Consider the following 20,852-nt stretch of genomic DNA (forward strand, 5'->3'; position numbering starts at 1 on the left):
TCACCCAATTATGAGTCACAATGAAGCACAAACTGCCTGATCAGCTGAACGACAGGGCTACGTTCCTGGAAACACAAGGCTCACTGGCATTTGGGAATGGTGGCCAAGCCTTGGGTGGCCTGGTGAGGGGCGAAGGGCATTAAAGGCTAAAACTTTTCCGTGATTCCAGACCATCTTAATATTCTGCTGCACTGAGGAAACAAAGCACATACCAAGAAACAAAAGAAGAAGAAAACAACATTGCAGCTAACAATACAGTATCATTTCAAAACAACTAATCTGGAGGTCAGCCCAGGGATCTGGATTTCAGTAAAGCTTTAGCAGCAGGAGCACAGTCTGTCATCGTTTGTGGCTGAAGAGGTTCTTATCCCTAACGAAGGAGCTAGAACTAATATGAAGTTGATTCTTCTTTTTCTCAATAATCTGTGTTGCTCAGACGAGGTTCCTAGCAGCATATTCAGCGTTAAGAACGCTGACAGTGGTGGGAAGCATTTGTGAAAGTAACTGTGGTTCCCAACTTTCCTACTTTCGTGGATTAATGAGCAGGCTCAGTCCATGAGGGCTGTCATGTTCTTGAACTCTGTGGTGAGAAGGAAATTGGACTTTGCTTTTCTTCAGTGGGTAACTTCTTAGTGACACATCCTTGTTGTCATCTCTTTCTGTAAAACAAGGAGAGATTAAAAAGCAAATGGCATTTGTTGTAAAGTGTGCAGGCACATCTTCCCAGTTAACATTTCTGCATCTCTGAAAACTCATGTGGTTTTATATGCCACCACAGTCCTGCTCTTCTCCATCACTTACAAGGACAATGAACATAACTGGCAATTAGCATGCAGCATTTTGTCATTTTTGACAGCTTTAATAACCTACTAATTCCCTAGCCAGGTGAGGTAAATGGTACTGCATCCCACAAAACAGAAATAAATCAGCCACAAAAGCAGGAAGCCTTTTAACCTAATGTGAGAAAGAGGATTCCAATTGCTGCCGTTGAACCTGCAGCTAACAGGAAACATGGAGAGACATTCTTTGCCTAGTTATTTCTAACTGCACATGGGCACAAAGGACACATGGACACAAACCTTCTTTAAGACTTGACCAGAGCTGTGGCATTTGTCTCTGAGATGGTGTCTTGGAGCATTCACAGACTCCCATTAGGAACTGGTGTTTGGGATCCATGTAGGATTTTATTTGATCTGATTTACAGGTACCTGATACCAACTCTGTGGTAACTGGCTGCCCCATTCTATAAAACTCTTTGTATCTGTCAGCAGATTTTCTGGAAAGATGTATCAGATGGTCTGTCCGACAGCCGACCACACAGGCGGCATTAATGTGTGCTGTTTGCTGTCAAGGCTGAAGGGCTGCCGTGCCCAAGGGTCACCACTGTTGTGCGGGTTGTCCCTTTAGCTCCTCTTTCATAGTGTCTCCAGACCGTACAGCATTTCCCTTGGAAAATCTATTTAGATTTACCAAGTTCTCAGAAGTTCCTGAAAACCTTCTTAGCTTGCTTGAATAATTTGCTGTAATTTATGAGATGATTGATATCTACTGTAAACAGCTTCCTGGCAGTCTTGTAACCGTGTCTTGCTCTGTGCTTATCCGGTAATTTCTCCACCTAGAATCCTATGCAGAATTGTAGGTCTTTTTTTCCCTTCCAGAGTTTTAATTGGTTTTCATTTGTTGTAAACGTCTTCATAAACTGTCTTGCACCCTTGTTATTTTGCTGTCATGCATGTCACAGAATGGCATATTGTCATTTGCAGCTGTTATAAAGACACTGGTAATTAGTACAGTAATTTATACAGTAACGTGTGATCTCCACAGTGACCTGAACTAGTAGTTGCTTCTTTAATTTGCTAAAGGTGACACAGGTTAATGTTCATGGAAAAATCTGTCCCTTCTCCCTAAATGTTTTGTGGGAGTTTTTTCTGTGTTGTTTTGTTTTTCTTTCAAACAGCTGCAATTAGGCTCATTCCTTCAGAGCAACAAACACCAAATGCAGAACTTAATGTAATCCAGCACACTGTTGGACAGCTTCCTACTGTTTTAGACATAAGCAGGTACAAAACGCCTCTCCCTCTCCTTTCTTTGAGAGATGAGAAAAAGCAACTATCTTAGGAAATACTGAAGAGCAGCATACAATTTACTACTACACCAACACCAAGACAACTAGCTCCAATCAAAGTAGGCATCTGGAAGCTGGGAAAATCCAGTAGCACTCAGTTTGATCTGAAGCCCTCAGGAAGCTCTTCCTGGGCAGGGCAGGGCAGGGCAGGATAGGGGCCACAAGCCCTGATGTGGTTTGACACCACGCAAAAGTTCTACCAACAGGGCTGGACACCATTTCCAGAGCTGGTTTTCCCAGACGAGGATGCCAAGTGCTGCCCGGCGGCTCCCCAGCCGTCCGCACCCTGAGCCTCAGCAGGGTGGTGCCAGCCTTGTGGCCCCAGGCTTCTTGCTATGGGCCCGGGAGGCACAGGCATTGCGGAGGCTGCTCAGCACCCTCCTCAGCAAAATCTGCCGCAAGCAGAAAGGAGCTAAAACACACTCAGGGAGTATTCCATCCCAAAGTCTGTTTTCTTCTTGGATTTTAAATTATTCTTTTATTTCCCTTGTCTGAAGATTAATTAGGTGCTAATGCTTCTCAAGGCAGCATTAATCTTTGTGGACCCCTAAATTTACACATGCTCAGTGTCCGCAGGTCCATACTGTGCTACCAAGAACCACAGCTGATCGGTCTGTGAGGTAAAACACCACCACTTCTTTCTGCAGCTGCCGCCACACAGCTGTTTGCAATCAGACAGTAGCATCTTACCCTGTCAGAAACGCGATAAAGAGGGCAATGTGGACAATATCAGAGTCATTGTAAACTTGGCCACCCTCCTTCAGGAGCAGTGGGAGGCAAACTGCCCCCCAACATGGTAATAAAACATCATAAGCAACACATTCAACACGCAAAATGCATCTCCATTCTTACCTTCAGGAAAAAATTACCATCAGAGGCGGGAGTTTAGACATGGATAAATGCATCCAGGCAAAGGAAAGAGAAGGACCCTAGATAATCTATGCCTAAGATGTAAACTAGAGGGCTTTAAACCAGTGTGCCATGTGAGTTTCTGAAATGTTCCAGCTATGGGCAGCTGTGAGTGTTTCAAAGCTCAAGAAACATGTAGCGTCAACCTAATTCCTAACTTTTCTGTCGAGGCAGAATTTATTTTTTATAGCAATGCAAATCTCTCCAAGCCTCTCCCTCCCTTCATTTCTGGATTTTTGTTTGGTCATACATTATGTTCATGGTCCCTTACGTCCACTGTCTTCCCCCTAAATTCTATTCCCTCCACCCAGTCAGGAGAATGTTGCTGCAGTTTTCTCCCTGTTTCTGGATGGGCCTTCTGTTTCAGCACCTGCTTCGCTTTGGTTTTGGAAATGCTCACCCAAGTTGTAAAGCCAGAAAACTTGCAAAACATCATCATCTCCAATGCACAGAAACTTTTTCTGTATTGTTGTCGTAAATGAAGGACACAGAAGTACAGACATACAGTCGCATCGCGTTCCTGCACATACGTGCCTAAGCTTTTACTGCTTTCAGTCAACAACTGAACTAGACGTGCTTTTAAAAAAAACCCAACAAACAACATGATCCTCGTAACAGTGAACTGGTACATGCTTTGTGAGAGTGACCTACTTCTAGTTGTTTTTTTCCTTGAGGAATTTACAATAAGGAAGAAAAACAAACAGGAAATGATTTCTCAAGGAGACTGATGTAATTATGAAGCTGGCAAAGAGAAAGTTAGCTCTGCTCCAAATGCTGGTGAGAATGAGAGGAAGAGCCATACCCACGGCATCCAGCCTCGGCCCGCTGCTCAGCCCTTCACAGAGCAAGCAGCTCCGGCTTGCCAAATGCTCCCTCTGAGATACTCACCTTTAAAAACCATTCAGCCGCTCTTCACGGAGCTGGCTGGAAAATCTCTCACCAATTCTGACAGGCACCAGGGAACTTGGCACACAGTCCCACTCCACTTAACTCAGCGGAAAGTCCCCCTCAATCCAGCTCCTTAGCTATTCTGGTGGTGCACAGCCTTTAGGCGAGCACTGCCTTTAACACAAACTGAAAGCTGAGCCTTCGTCAGTGCTCCCTGAGTCTTCCTGGGTTTGGGCTTCTCTGACCATTTTAATTTGGGGAAAGGTGTAGAGGTATGTTCTTGACTAATGATGATCAATTAAAAGCACGTAAGGGTAGTTCCCAAACATGGGAAATGACAACTATCTGTTGGCTGACTCTTCTAAGAAGGCAGGAAGGCTGGAAATGCTGACTCTGGCTTCAGGTACGATGATACCCAGCCCCAGCTGGATATTAAATGAAATACACAGGCTAGACAGACAAGGGAATCAGACCCACAGACAGGCATACACAAACATTTTTAAAGATATTCAAAACTTCCAAAGTCTTTCTGTGCTGACTAAACACCCAAATCATCTTTAGCATAAACTCTGCAGGCCAGAACGTTTGATACCAGATACGCTTCCTCTTGAAACCTTCACTAGCAACCTTTCTCCTCACCCCTCACAAGTTGACGAATGGCATGAGGGGGACCGGGAGGGCAAAACCCCTCCTGCTGTAGGAGAAGATCAGGTTCGTGACCACCTGAGGAACCTGAACGCACGTAAGTCCATGGGCCCTGATGAGATGCATCCCAGAGTCCGGAGGGAATTGGCCGATGTAGTTGCCAAGCCCCTCTCCATGATATTTGAAAAGTCATGGCAGTCAGGTGAAGTCCCTGGTGACTGGAAAAAGGGAAACATTGTGCCCATTTTCAAAAAGGGTAGAAAGGAAGACCCAGGGAACTACCGACCTGTCAGCCTCACCTCTGTGCCTGGGAAGATCATGGAACAGATCCTCCTAGAAGCTATGCTAAGGCACATGGAGGCCAGGGAAGTGGTTCAGGATAGCCAGCATGGCTTCACCAAGGGCAAGTCCTGCCTGAAAAGCCTAGTGACACTCTATGATGGTGTGACAACAGTGGACAAAGGAAAACCAATGGACGTCATCTATCTGGACTTCTGCAAAGCCTTTGACACGGTCCCCCACAACATCCTTCTCTCTAAATTGGAGAGCTATGGATTTGATGGGGGAACTGTTTGGTGGACAAGGAACTGGCTGGAGGTAGTGGAGGCCCCATCCCTGGAAACATTCAAGGCCAGGTTGGATGGGGCTCTGAGCAACCTGATCTAGTTAGTGGTGTCCCTGCTGACTGCAGGGGGGTCGGACTAGATGACCTCTAGGGGTCCCTTCCAACCCAAAACATTCTATGATTCTATGAAAACAAATTACAAGAAATTCCAGAGCATTATTCTGTATCGCTGCATTCAGACTTCTTCCTGCTCTCAATTTTGGATTACATAATTAACTCCAAAGGCAGACATAAATGCTGTTTTTCAAAGACAAAACAGCAAATAAAATCTGGACTCTATCTGTGTGTTGAATATGCCCACAGACCAGCCACTGGGGAGAGTTCAATACAGAACTAACTTCTAAGTAACTTAAAGAGAAACATTTGCTATTCTTTGTCAAGTCCTTGCTGGAGTTAACGCTAACAAGCCACTCTGTAAGCACCAGAAATCTGTCTGCTTTGTCATATCTGTGATTTCACAGAAGGATGCATTCCTCAGTATTTTTCAGGGACTACCAACATGAGTTCCCAGGAAAAGGGAAAAAAGCAACATACAGTCTTAAAAGGGTAATCAGTCTATCTCTGATGGATGTCTGGTCCTCTCCCCTCCCTACTGCTCTAACATGCCTGTCAGATACATTAGGTACATAAATCTACACCTAGTTATTTTAATTTCTGGTCCTCAGTTCACCTTTAAATAAAGCAGGAAAAGAATGGGAAAAATCTGACATCTTACAGCCTGCTTGAGTAGCTGAAGAAATGGGACAAACCTGCCTATGGGGGATGCTGATCAAATCTGAATGGATTATGAGAAGAGTGAGTTCCCTAATTAAAAATCATGTTCTTCTAAGCAAATGATGTTTCTATGCTTGTTGTGAGTCAAATATGGAGTTGGAAAAACATAAGGCATAAAAACCCCAGACATCACCTCTGTATTTAATGGAAGCAGGGGGTCTGCAGTCTGTCTTGTGCAAGAGCTGATGGGAAAGTAGGGAAGTGACATGAGTAAATACTATAAATAATAGTATTCTATAAGAACACCAGAAAAAAATAATAAATGCAATAACCACCTTCACTAAAACCAGGACAGCTTTAAAGATTCAAATCCTCGTTCAGTGCCTGTGTCTCACTCTCACTTCCAGGTCCCCAAACTGCAGCTGAGCAGGGCTTGCCATTCCCGCTCCTCACCTCCTCCTCCTGCCAGGCACTGAGCCTAAGGATGATGTGACAACAGCTTGTTTTAGTCCTTTGACAACTGTTTTAAACATGGTGAGGGTTTAAGATGTGTATACAAGTGTCTCAGCAGAGAAGTGGTTAGAGGAAATGTATTACCTTAATTAATGTATTAGGGTATCCCTGCCCAGGGCTACCCAGCAGCTTGGAAGACCTGACCAAGTAGCTGACAGCAAGGAGATGCCAGCGACCAACACCATGCCCAATTCACTTGTCCCTTACCAACTTAGAGAAAACAACCTTCCACATGTAGCCCATTGTACTGGGTCTGTGTAGCAAGGTCTTGGTAGTGGGGGGGCTACAGGGGTGGCTTCTGTGAGAAGCTGCCAGAAGTTTTCCATGTCCACCGCTGGCCAAGGCCAAGCCAATTAGTGACAGTGGAAGCGCCTCTGCGATAACATATTTAAGAAGGAAAAAAAACGGCTGCGGCTCAGTAGCTGGAGAAAGAAGAGAAGTGAGAGGATGTGAGAGAAAACAGCCCTGCAGACACCAAGGTCAGTGAAGAAGGAGGGGCAGGAGGTGCTCCAGGCGCCGGAGCAGAGATTCCCCTGCAGTCCGTGGAGAAGACCATGGTGGGGCAGGCTGTACCCCTGCAGCCCAGGGAGGCCCATGGGGGAGCAGATCCCCACCTGCAGCACATGGAGGACCCCACGCCAGAGCGTGTGGATGCCCAAAGGAAGGAGGCTGTGACCCCATGGGAAGCCTGCGCCAGATCAGGTTCCTGGCAAGCCCCTGAGGGACCCCACGCATGAGCAGGGGAAGAGTCCTTTCCTTAGGAAGAAATGGCAGAAACAACGTGTGATGAACTGACCCCAACCCCCATGCCCATCCCCCTGTGCTGCTGTGGGGGGGAGTAGGTAGAGAAACTGGGAGTGAAGTTGAGCCCAGGAAGAAGGGAGGGGTGGGGGGAAGGTGTTTTAAGATTCACCAGTTTTTCTCCTCTCCTTCTCTGATTTTGATTGATAATAAATTAAATTAATTTTAACAAGTTGAGTCTGTTTTGACCATGATGGTAACTGACAAATGATCTCTCCCTGTCCTTGTCTTGACCCACGAGCCCTTTGATTTACTTTTCTCTCCTCTGTCTGGTTAAAGAAGGGAGTGACAGAGAGGCTTCGGTGGGCCCCTGGCGTCCAGCCAGGGTCAAACCACCACACCCATCATGTACTGGTGCCTTCAAACACTGCAACCCAAAAAAAAGCATTGCCCAGCCTTGACCATGTTCTTATGGTTAAGGAACTTAACATCTGTGTAACAGCCCTGCGAATACATATGCCATGCTGGGCAAGAGGGCAATACACAACCAACCCTTCTGATCTGTGGTTCATGATTAGAAGGCTCTGCTGGAGCAGGCACAAGCATCACTGGGACATACTTTTCTCCTCCCTACTCTCACAGACGGAGAAGTGAGCCGCAGCCAAGGGGAATCCCATATACACGCAGGGAGGCTCAGTGATATACCCACGGAGCCAGTGCACAGTCTTTTCGTTGCTCAAATCAGAACCACAGAGTAAGTGGATGAAGAAGCAAAAGGTTTAAAAGAACATTTTGGATGCCGTTCATCAAAGAGCAAATGGCTGTGACTTCTATGACTTTTTTTGTTGGTTTCTTCACAGGGATTTCAACAATTGACAAATGGTCATTGTGTGGGTGAAGTGCTTTGTATCCCGGTCACAGAAGTGACTGTTTACTATGGAATAGCACAGATCACGCGGTCTAAGAACCTGTGCTGTACAACTAATCTATATTCAGACAGCTAATTGATGAGGATAGGAAGGCTGAAGCCAGATTTATAACAGTTATTTGCCTTGAGTCTTTATTTAGAAATTATTTTCTCCAAAGTTACAAACCCCCCATATTTCCTCTACTTGTTTAAGATGCCCCCGTCTGTATCCCGACAGAAAAAAATGACAGACTGGTAATTGCTGTCCAGTGGGCATATTGACCATTTGGGTATTTCCTTTGTTAGGTTTCAGGATGTCTTCCACTTGAATGAGTCTCAATTATCATGATGCACAGGACTAAATTAATCTCTCCTACAGTCTGTGTGGCTTCAGGGTAGTTATTTTGAAGCTAAGGATGGCCTGATAATAATCCCAGCTGATTACTCCTGAATTGTACGGTGATGTTTGCAGCACACAGATAATACTCCTCTCTGCAAATGTAACCCCTTATCACTGATGACAAAGGCATTTTATCAACTGAGTGGTGCAAGTGGGAGCAGGATCAGGAAGTTACACTGCGAAATGCATCTGCCGGTAGGGTTAGATCGAGGCAGATAGACAGAACAGGCATCTGGATGACTAACGGGCTTAAAGGCATCGTATTCCAAGGAGGTACTTTCACCTCCCGCATGTTTTTGTCTTCTGCAACAAAAAAATAAAAGTCCTTTGGTGGTTGGTTTTAGTTTTTACCTTACTAAATGGATGTTAAATGTGCTGCACTTGGCACTGAGGTCACGCAGAGTGAATAAGCGAGCAAACAGTATCTCTAGTATAAGATTTTGCAGCAAATTTATCAGGAGACATGTTAGTTCTCTACTAGGAACTACAATTCTGTTGCATACAGTAGGTAATTTACATAAATAATTTTATACATTAACAGATCTATTTAAATGGGACAATAAATACAACTTTCCCTTTTTTTTTTCTTTTACAAAACTGCCAAGTTCATGTGGCACTAGATTTCTTTCTTTTGGCTATTAGAAAAACTGGACTTGCTGTTTCTCGGTTTTCTGGTTCATGTGGGTTTGGAAATAATAATACAGCCCAATCCAACACTCAATAAAATTAACAGAGTCACTCAGCAAGTTGTATTCAAATTATGAAAATACATATTTTTAGTCAAGTAGAATAGCTTTCCTGAAACTTGTTCTTAATAATGTCTTCACAATTGACTTCTGATGCCAGTTAGACTACTGGATTAAGCCGTTAAGTGTTACAGAAAGGAAATTATAGATATTTTTTGATCCAAAATTTCACGTTGTTTTGAGTTCTAGGAAATATAAGTTTTGCTGGTGCTAGGTTTTTTTAAGCAGTCTTTTTTTCTGTGAAGATTGACAACACTCAATCAGTGGATTGCCTCCTTGTTTCAGTCTAGGATGGGCAGCTGATCTACATTATTCGGAGAAGCACAGGATATATCTAAACTGAGAAGGTGATGTTTTGTCAAAGAGGATGAAGAGCAGTCATTCTCTCCATAGTAGTAAGAAAAGTTGAGATGCTAATGCAGATAGGACAAAAGCACTTCCAAGAGCATTACAGCAACCACGGTGGAGGAGTTCCCATCATACTTTTTACAGTGCTGGTGAAAAAGCTTCTTCCAGTCTCCACTTGCTGCTAATGTGCCTTCCACATACAGCACAGACAATTAACAGGGACCCCTTTTGCTAACTGGTATAAGAACTCATGTACATGGACCCATACAAACTGTAGATGGAAAAGCCTATTTGATTAAACTTACAATGGTTTTTCCACTTTCTGATTCCACCTACAGCATATGCTCCAGATTTTTTTCTTTATGGGTCATGAACTGCAACTCTGACTCACATCGGCTACAAGTTACTAGAACGGGCAGAGTAAGGTATCATGTTGTGGTTATTAAGGAGCAATTTTGGCTCTGATTCAGCTCAGAATTTAAATACGGGCAAGTCCATGTGCAGGAAGCTCACATGTGAGTAGAACAGAACAAACACTTAGGTATCCATTATAAAGCAAATAGTTTCAAATTCTTTTTTTTATACCACACCTGACCTAGAATGCCCCTGTCATTTTTTGTGGTTTTGCAACCAGAGTTGCCTTTTTCTACTCTGTTTTTTCTCCTTGTTGCTGTAACCAAACCAGCTACTCCCCACACATACTAAGCTAGCACAGAGCAACAAGCTATTGACTAGGCAAGATTCACATTACCTCATTAGCAGCTCAAACTGAATTAAATAATTTCAGAAAAGATTTTTTGTGTGTCTTTTGTATTATAGCAATCTCTTAGGAGTTCATTGTAAAAAGAAAAAGAAAAAAGGAAGACATGCAAAAGCATCAGATGCTATTTTGCAGCTAGTTTCTGCTCTTTTAAAGTTTTGCAGAATTGAAGACATTTGGAGGAATAAGCTTCTTCAAGAGTTTCCTGTTCTCGCTTTATTCTGGACTGTTAACTATAACTCTTTTTATCGTGTGTCAAGAACGTCTTTGAAGTACAAATGTGGTGGTGTTTATTATAAACCCTGAAATGTGGATTAATTTGGAGAAGCCCTTTTTATTCAACAGGCTATAATTTACATCCATTAGCTGAACTTTAAAACAGGACTTAGGTGGTGTATGCCTCACCAGCAACAGACACCTGTACTTACATACTCACAGAAGAGGGATAATTGTGTCAAAGCATGAGACAGCAGAGTGGTTAATCTAGAGCACCAAAAAGAACCACTCCAGAACCTCTGATCAGTCGATGACACACAGAAAATGGTCAGTAGGAAAGTCCTTCTGCCCTCCTGTTCTCAGCAGTGAGTGTTTGGGTTCAGTGCAAGCAAAGCAGCTGAGGTAATAAAAACAGTCATTAAAAACATGCATGCCGTACATTATTTACTCAGAAACTCTGGCACTGCAGTGCATCTTATGACTCTGCTTTCTTTGAACATCAAAGTTGAGAATCCTATTTTTCAGCAGTGTTAAGTCCCAGAGTTCTCATCTCCCCCCTAATTTCTTGCAAGAAATGGAGGAGATGGAAAAGATGGCATTTATTTATCTACCACTGGTTTCTTGTTCAGTTATTGATCAGATCCATTTGTTGACAAATTCTTGTCATTTGTACAATGCAAAAAAAAAATCCTGTTGGATATTATCACCATATCTTGTTGTAGTGGAAAAACTGGACTGGGGGCATGGAATGCTTGGTTTCTTCTTTTTTTTTTTAAGAAGGAAAAAGTACTGCTGCCTAGTTGGCAGCAGTGACAAGCCTTGCCTGAATAGGGATTCTTTTACTAAAGCAACCAACTCGGGGGGGGGAGGGGGCTGAAGGAAATGATATCTACTTTAACGTTGGCTCAATGAGTATTTATCTAATTTTGGATGATACCTGAACAAACAGTAAGTCACCCTACCACTCTGTGGTAGCAACTATAAGCAACACCCTTGTAGGAAAACTAAATTATTAGATAAATTCGTATTTTGAATTGTACTTGTGAACAGACAAGTATCTGAATAGCTGTATGCCTACAAAACATGCCTGAAGAGAGCCACCGAACACACAGACACACGGTAAACAACCTCTGATTCAGTAATCTGTATGTGCACACATACTGGGTGTTCTGCATCTACTGGCATGTGTAACTTGGGCACAGTTTTCCACAAGGCACACGGTAAATGTTTAGCAAGCAAATTTTGCATTAAGAGAGGCTGATAGTCAGTTCCACCTAGCAGAAGGCATGGTGTGTAATTTTGTGGAGGGACAGACAAAAGCAGGTCAGAGAAGGGATGGGAAACCTAGGTGCCAGCTTCTCCAGGAGGAGCTATCTGCGTTGGGCTTGCCTGTTCTTACCAGAGTGGCAGGGGTTTGCCAGCTCTCCCTCTGAATGCCCCAATGTCAAGGCATGAGGCAAGCACAAAGAAAAGCTTTTCATACAGAAGCTTCACTGACAGATTTTTGGGTTGGAATCTGTTAACAATAAATTAATTATGGAATGATCAGTTATTATTCTGGAGCATGAGCAGCATCTATGACTCCAAACAAGATTAAACCTTATGTGTTCCCTGCCTAAAGCGCAAGCCATCCAGACAGCGCACAGAATACACTGGGAAGTCTAGAAGGATAAAAAGCCAGAGATATCTTTAAAACAATGTGTTAATATTACTGTTGTCTTGCTTCTTGTAAGTGCTGTAATACAGGACACTTCAGGAGGATCTGAAGAGCTGTACTTTGATGGTAATGAGCAGCAATATAAAAATAGAACTGGGTAGCTATAAAGGATAGTGATAACAAGAACACAGTGACTTTAATGGAATTAGTTCTCCTCTACTTTTGAGCTCAAACTGTCCTCTGCTGACTGGCAAATAATTTATATTTCACAGTCTACTGATTTATGGGTGCCATCACTGCTTTCATGAAGATTGTAAATGGACATATGAAGAAAACAGACTGGAAAAGCACAAGTTCTAATTTTCACCATAAACACAAAAAACGGCTAAGCAGACGAAACAAGAATTTGGAAAAAAATCAAGTGAATTAAGAAAGGTATAGTTTTATTTTAATATATGCTTGAAAAATTTGTCTGCAGAAGAAGTCTCAATCATCCTGTTCAATGTAGCCGTGTTTCATCGGAGTGTGCTCTTGTCAAAATGCCAATACTTTGCCATGTTTTGTTAATCTGCTACTGCTGATTTTTCCACTGTCAGCACTGGATGGGACTAGCCAGACAGGCTATGTTTAGGGTATTTCTACTACATGTATGGAAAAGAACTGTCTGAGGAGTAAACATTTTTTGTGGTATAGACAAAGATGCAGCAAAGCTGCTAATTATTTTATGAAAAGATGTACTCTTTGTAGTCAACTGGATGTGTAACAGCAGCTACTTGGGCCTCATGCACCATAGTGACAGACCTGGGGGACTAATAGTTATGCCTGGCAAAGCAAAAAGCTTGAAAGAGAAACTCTTAAGTGTTCACCTGAGCACCATCTGCCTGCAATACTTTTAATTATCTCATGCTGAAACAGGGTGTCTGGAGAAACTCAAGTGAAAAAAAAAGACCTGTTAATTTGGTATCCTGACTTCCGTGTGATCCCCTAAACACCTGGCAGGACTAGCACCAGCAACTGCTGCATGTCCGAACTCCCATGTGAAGCTTTCCACCACATGTCTTGTGCCAACATTAAGCAGTGTGTAACTGCTCAGGAAGGTGTCCTGGCAAATATTCCAGCTGTTCCAGGGTTAGTCAACAGGATCCCCTGGGAAACTGCCAGGCACAAGGGAGCAGAATAGAGTTGGCAGATCTTTAAGGGTGCATTCCATAGAGCACAAGAGCTCTCCCTCCCCAGGTGTAAGAAATCAGGAAAGGAAGGCAAGAGACCAGCACGGATGAGTCAAGACCTGCTGGTCAAACTAAAGGGCAAGAAGAAAACACACAGGCAGTGGAAGCAGGGACAGGTATCCTGGAAAGAGTATAGGGATGTTGCCCGGTTGTGCAAGGATGGAGTTGAGAAAGCCAATGTGTGCCCTGAACTTGGCACAGGACACAAAGAATAGTAAAGAAGGGCTTCTACAGGTATGTATTGGACTAGATGACCTCTAGGGGTCCCTTCCAACCCAAAACATTCTATGATTCTATGTCAGCCAGAAAAGGAAGGTCAAAGATGACACACACCCCCTACCCCCAATGAACATGACTGGCAAACCGGTAACAACAGACAAGAAGAAGGCAGAAGTACTCAATAACTTTTTTGCCTCTGTCTTCACTGACAACCTCTCTTCCCACACCTCTTCAGTGGATGGACTGCAAAGTGGGGGAGCAAAGTTTCCCACTGTAAGGGAAGATCAGGTTTGTGACCACCTGAGGAACCTGAACGTATGTAAGTCTATGGGACCTGATGAGATGCATCCCAGAGTCCTCAGAGATTTGGCTGATGTAGTTGCCAAGCCACTCTCCATAGTATTTTAAAAGTTTAGGCAGTTGGGTGAAGTCCCCAGGGACCGGAAGAAGGGAAACATTGTGCCCATCTTTAAAAAGGGTTGAAAGGAGGACCCTGGGAACTACTGACCTGTCAGCCTCACCTCTGTGCCTCAGAAGACCATGGGACAACTCTTCCTAGAAGCACATGGAGGCCAGGGAGGTGATTTGAGACAGCCAGCATGGATTCACCAAGGGCAAGTCCCACCTGACCAACCTAGCGGCCTTCTATGATTGTGGACAAGGGAAGAGTTTTTGACACTGTCCCTCACAACATCTTCACTCTAAGTTGGAGAGATAAGGATTTGATGGATGGACTATTCAGTGGATAAGGAACTGGCTGGATGGTTGCATCCAGAGTGTAGTGGTCAACGGCTCAATGCCAGAATGGAGATCACTGACAAGTAGTGTCCCTCAGGGGTCCATACTGGGACCAGTACTGTTTAAAATATTCATCGATTACATAGTCAGTGGGATCAAGTGCACCCTCAGCAAGTTTTCAGATGACACCAAGCTGAGTGGTGCAGTTGACATTCCAGAAGGAAGAGATGTCATCCAGAGACCTGGACAAGCTGAAGAAGGGGGCCTGTGTGAACCTCATGAGGTTCAACAAGGCCAAGTGCAAGGTCATGCACCTGGGTCAGGGTAACCCATGGTACCAGTACAGGCTGGGGTAAGAAAGGATCAAGAGCAGCCCTGCCGAGAGGTGGATGAAAAGCTGGACATGAGCTGGCAATGTGCGCTGGCAGCCCAGAAGGCCAACTGTACCCTGGGCTGCATCAGGAGAAGTGTGGCCAGCAGGTCGAGGGAGGTGATTTTGCCCCTCTGCTCTGCTCTAGTGAGACCTCACCTGGAGTACTGCGTCCAGCTCTGGAGCCCTCAGCACAGGAAGGACATGGATCTGTTGGGAGCAGGTCCAGAGGAGGGCTACAAAAATGATCAGGGGCCTGGAGCACTTCTCCTATGAGGACAGGCTGAGAGAGTTGGGATTGTTCAGCCTGGAGAAGAGACGGCTCTGGGGAGACCTTACTACAGCCTTTTAGTACTTAAAAGGGGCTTATAAGAAAGACAGGGACAGACTTTTTAGTAGGGCCTGTAGCAATAGGACATGGGGTAATGTCTTTAAACTAAAAGAGAGCAGATTCAGACCACGTATAATGAGGAAATTCTTTACAATGAGGGTGGTGAAACACTGGACCAGGTTGCCCAGGGAAGTTGTGCATGCCCCATGCCTGGAAACATTCAAGGTCAGGTTGGATGGGGCTCTGAGCAACCTGATCTACTTGAAGATGTCGCTGTTCACTGCTGGGGGGTTGGACGAGGTGACCTTTAAAGGTCTGTGCCAACCCAAACCATTCTATGATTCTATGACTGATTCTATAAACCCCACCAGTTTTGGCTGAGCTAGTGTTCCGCTGATCCACTCCTGGATCTGACTATGGTAATACAAAGGCTAGCTCTGACACAAGAACAGAGAGAGAACTACCCAGTGAGAGGAGATAGGAAGGGCAGGATCACCATTTCCAGTTTTGGACTGCATTCATCTTGGCTTAAAATGGAGACATTGTCTTTTCACAAACAATGTCACAAATACAGCAGCAGCACTTCTGACATCCTGGCTGTAAGTACAAAAGTAACTTTCTTTTGTCTCTAGTTTTCAGTTGTTCTGCAAAACGTGCCTACAAACCAGCTAATTAATATGTCCATGGAGTTCAGAGCACCCTACAGCAGCATACAAAGCAGCATATTGTGCAACACTAGTGTTGGTGGAAAAACAGCACATGAACATACCACGAGTGACTGCGGGGTTAGATTTTTCTCTGAATTTTATGGGAAGATCTGGAAAAGTTCCACTGACTGAAAAGAAAGTGCCTCAGATTCATGTTGGTGTTATCAGGGCATCAATGCAGCTCTGAATCATAAAATATAGGAAGGTCGAGTTATAGTTATTACACAAACCTCAATGTGTAATTTCCTGAACACATTCAACTTTGAAATCTTCTGTCACCCACATAGAATAAATTTTTTGCAAATAATATATAATACTGTTTCCTAGGGGGAAAAAAGAGAGCGGGTGAAAAAAAGAAAAAAGCCCCAAACAACCAGACATTTTAATGACTAGGTTAATGTAAAAAACACTCATCTCTTACTTAATAGACTGACTGGGCAAGCACTAGAAATCCAATTCAGAAAGACAGTTTGCTATAGAGATGGGGGGAAAAACCCACTTAGATAGTTACTTTTAAGCAGCTCCAAATATTGGATGAAAACGTTATCAAAAAGCCAATCATGCTGTAAAGCCAATGGAAGCTTTTACATGGAGAATAGTGGAGAATGAGGCAAGAAAACATAACTGTCTGCTTATCCTGCAGACTAACTCCATCCTCATGGAGGCAATTACCAGCTTCACCATTTTTATACACTCAGCTCCACTGACTGCCTCCACTTCCAGCCCCAGTGCTATCCACTTCCTACCATGGCTGATTGTCTCTGCATCTAAATAAAATCAGCATTTTAACCGTTATCAGAACAGCACATGCAAATAATATCGTTCTCTATTTTTCTTCATTCAAGTTTAATTATTACTTTCTGTTCTCATAAACAAAATGTTTATAAAAAATGACTTCTGAGAAGAAGGTCAAAGTTTTCACAGGATGGGACATATAAAAAAAAACATTTCTGGAAAATGAGCAAAGCAGATGGCCATATTCTGCTGCCTTTTACCCCTGTCCTAAGAGGGAAATTTCACTGCCATCAACAGTTTCCAAAGTTATGTAGGAATCTGCTGGGAATCTGACTGGTTTGCAATATATTTTTGGATATTTCTGAAAGAGCACAAAAGGTACTCTTCGCTCTGTAAGAGGACACTACTTTGCTTAAATAGAAAAATGTACAAAAATGGCATATACTGGTATCTCTGACAAACAGATTTGTGCATTCAACAATTCCTAATAGCTGTGAGAGAAGCAAATGTACTTAAACCACATGAATCATTCCTTCCTATTTGGCAGGGTCCTCCTTGCGCATTGGCATGATATGAATGCTTGACCTGCCCACAGGTCTGTAACTGGGTGGCTGTGGAGAGATGAAATATACTTGGGTTTGCCACCTAGATTTTTTTTATTAGAACACGAGTTTCAGAGTACATATTGAATATAGAAGCCCTGCACACATTCTCAGGCCCTCTTATGACCTTGCACAGATTTGCACAGCAAAAAGACCAAGTATCTTTTTTATTTTGGCCCTCTCTCTCCTCTTTAGAGATATAATTTAAGCTTATGTTAATAAGTAATGCTTAACAGTGAGAAAAAGAGCTAGGTCCACACCTCCCACAACTTTTTTTTAAAAATGCATCTTGGGAACCTTGTGTCCTTGAAGTGGATTACACCATGTTCAGACCTGCAAATTTAACACTGAAATCTCACAACATTTTTAGGTGTTTTGTTTTTTTTTAACTTAACTCTGACACAAGGCACAGTGAAGTATCAGGCAAATTAAAACACACAGTTTTAGAAACAAAACAAGATACTACGATACACACAGATCAATACTGGGAAGCTGGGAGCAGACTTGGCTGTTATCTGACAAAATGCTTTGCACTGAGATTCAGCCACAAATCTCTAAGGTCTCTGAATCAGAAGGCTCTTACATGACTGAAGGAGAAAGTATAGCTGCTGTATTCTTTGCCTCTGTCTCTCTTTTTGACAGGCACCTTCCTGCCCGGGGGGCAAAAAAACCCCCCCAAAACAAACCACCTTGTGGTTTAATGCCTCTCTGGCATTAACTTTATTGATTTTCAGAAGGTTTTAGTTTTTTTCTTTCCCCCACCCTTTTCTAGAGGTCATGTTGCTGTAGCTGCAGTGATCCTCATGTTTCATGATGGGCCCTGTACCTGCTCCAGCTGAGCTTGGAGTGTAGTGGTACACAGGCTCTGCAATCACCAGGCCAAACCAGGCATCTGAAGGTGGTCACCAGCTACTGCTAAAAAAGTCACCCTACCCCTTCACACTGAGGAATGGAAGGAGGAATTATTTTTCTTTGAAACAGTGTTATTTACACCAGAGAAACAACTTCTGTGACTTGATGCTGCCACATCGCTAGAAGACACTTTCAAATGGTAGATTCCTTCAGAGGGGACCTGCTCTACCTGTAGCATAACTTCATTCCTGCCTGTTAGCTTTTCTCTTCTGAGCTAGGAGTAATGTAAAGTGATGCATATCAAAGACGGTACTCACCTCTCTTTAAGGGAAAATCAGATTTATGATGATTTATGCTGTGTTGAGCTAAAGAAATCAAAAACTATTTGGAAGGGATTATGTTGCCTTGCACACAGCAGCCTTGTATTCCTTAAAAGTAAAAAAAGCTGATGAGTGAACTGTCCCAGCAAAAGATACTAAAACCAGGTCTCCAGTTATATCTTAGCTACAAAGAGCTACACCTTTCACAAGTGGGGATGGAATATATGGTTGCATATACTGAGAACACTTTAATAGAGATAAGGTGTTTTATGAAGCAGTTTTGAAGATACCCAATCTATCTCCTGGGAGAGAACGGGAACAAAGGTCTGGATCTGTAGTTTAGAGCCCAGTCTAACAGTCTGCTAGTTTCATGTGAAGTCTACAGAGCTAGGAAGCATGATGGCGTGGTGCTTGCACACTTCCCATTTTCAGCAGTGGAACTCCTAAAGCAACAGCAAAGCAAATCAGCAAACCAAATTAAGGAACACAGGAATTTTTGGTCCTCCCATTCCTTTTGTATGTATCCAGCTTGCTCCTACAGGGTAGGAAGTTAAATAAGGAGCAAGCTCTACTCTCATTACAACTTTTTGTTCGTGGCATCAGCGTACTTTGCAAACATGGCTGAATTCAGGCTCACAGTACTTCTGTCAAATGCTAAATATTTTCTACATTCCACATGAGAGGACTCATGAAGAGAGCTATTACCCAGAGGTAGGCAAGAAACCCACAATAAAACTGGAAACAGAAAGCAAGGCTTTAACCAACAGATTGGTGCTTTGTACTGGTTGTAACTGGCAGAACTTTGGTAGCAGGGGGCTACAGGGGTGACTTGTGTCATAGCAGGAGGCCATGAACTGCCCCGTGCCAGCCACAGCTACTTCCAGCTGCCCCTGAAACTGCTGCTAATAACCGACCATGTGCCAAAACTTCAACCAGTTAGAGAAGCACATGGTGCCTCTGATCACAGACATTTACGAAAGCAGCAGCTGCTAAGAGGAGAGGACATGTGGCTGGTGGCACCACTGGGGATGCGGCTGGAGACGTACTCTTGGAAGGAAGTGCCCCATGACACAGCAGGCACACCCCTGAATGACTGTGGGTCATGGCAACCCACACCAGAGCAGGGACACCACAGAGGGACTCTGTCCCACGGTAAACCCATCCTGGAGTGGAGGAAAAAAAGTAAGAAGCAAGCAGCAGTACACACATCACTGGTCTCTTGCATTGCCCCTCATCCCACCAAAGGGATTAGTAGCTGAGTGTAATGTGTAGGAAAACCCAGAAGGGTGGAAGAGAAGTTTTTACTGAATTAGACCCTGGGGAAGAAAGGCGTTTCTTCACCAAGACTCTTGTTTAATTGTCTTTTTTCCCTCAATACCCAGGTCTGTAACCAAAAGTTTTGTTAACTGGCAATAAATTAACTAAAATTCCTTGAACCAAGACTGTTTGCTCACGATGTGCCTATAAAGTACTCTGGCATATTTCTTAAGTCCTATGTACTATGAAATCTGTTGTTAGAGAAAAGGGATCACAGGAAGGAAGTAGAGGGGTATTACTCGCTGTAGCTGGGCTGCCGTTTGAACAGTAAGTTACTGTGCTGAGGCAGCTGCATTAAGATTCTCACTAAAAAGCACATTTAGATGAAGTGTTTAAAGCACCCTATACAAGCAGTCACCTACACAGGGTGAGGGTGGGATGGAGGTTAACAGGCACCACTCTGCTAGGCAGTTTTGGCCATGGGAAGAGGCTCAGAAGTGAATTGAGGAGAACTACTGCCAGTGGAAAATAAAGCCAGTCACACCAGGAGCCAGTGCAAAGCAGATGCCACATATGAAAATGCAAACCTTAGTTTATTTCCTGATAGCCTCCTTATGGAGGCGTGCCTTAAAGGTCTGCTGAGAGCTCTCATGGTGCAGATTGCCTTGTCTGCTGTTAGCTGCAGGAAAGGGCAGATACGCTTTCAGACTTCTTTTCCCCCAAACTAACCAACTGGACATGCGTATTTTTCCTCAGGACCACCTGCGGGGTCAGTGACTGTGCTAGCTTCCTTTTTTGCTCCCCCACAGAACAGCTCTATGAAAGACTCAGGGATCTGTCAAATTAACATAGTGAAGGGGGTGGGAAAAAGATACACAGCACTTTAAACTATAAATGTCTCTTTGATTGCAGAAAGGACAAGTTGTGCAACTCCCAAATGGGAGGAGGAACCCTATTTGACTCATTTGCTTAATTTGATTTTATAACTGCTGCACTGGGGTGCAAAAGGCTGATAAAAATCTATCCTCAACAAAGAGCACAAGTCCTGCAGGCTAATATTACTATTAATCTACTGCCTGCTTCCCCAATTAGTCTCCCTTCTTGAAGTTATGTTGATAAATCAGTTGCCTTCCTGTTTATTAAAGCATGTGGTAGTCTGTTTATTTAATAAGCTCTTGGCCCATTTTCTAATTAAGGGAGATAATGTGGGCTCATTTCCTGCCATGGTGAACCTGGCAGGGCACAGGTTGTCCTCAGCTGCTGCATTACAATTCAAGATTATTTGTAATGATTGCTTT

General features: G+C 43.6%; 1 protein-coding gene across 1 annotated transcript in view; it reads right to left on the reverse strand.

The window, feature by feature from the left end:
* Positions 1-436: 436 nt before the first annotated feature.
* MOB3B (MOB kinase activator 3B) overlaps positions 437-20,852 on the reverse strand; it is a 57,199-nt gene continuing 36,783 nt past the window's right edge. The window contains exon 3 of the mRNA XM_035890815.1: positions 437-659. Within this exon, the coding sequence (XP_035746708.1) occupies positions 630-659 (30 nt within the window). The 3' untranslated portion in view covers positions 437-629. The remainder of the gene's footprint in view (positions 660-20,852) is intronic.

This window comes from Egretta garzetta, unplaced genomic scaffold (assembly GCF_000687185.1).
Source record: "Egretta garzetta isolate BGI_Z169 unplaced genomic scaffold, ASM68718v1 scaffold22, whole genome shotgun sequence".
Classification (NCBI taxonomy): Eukaryota; Metazoa; Chordata; class Aves; order Pelecaniformes; family Ardeidae; genus Egretta; species Egretta garzetta.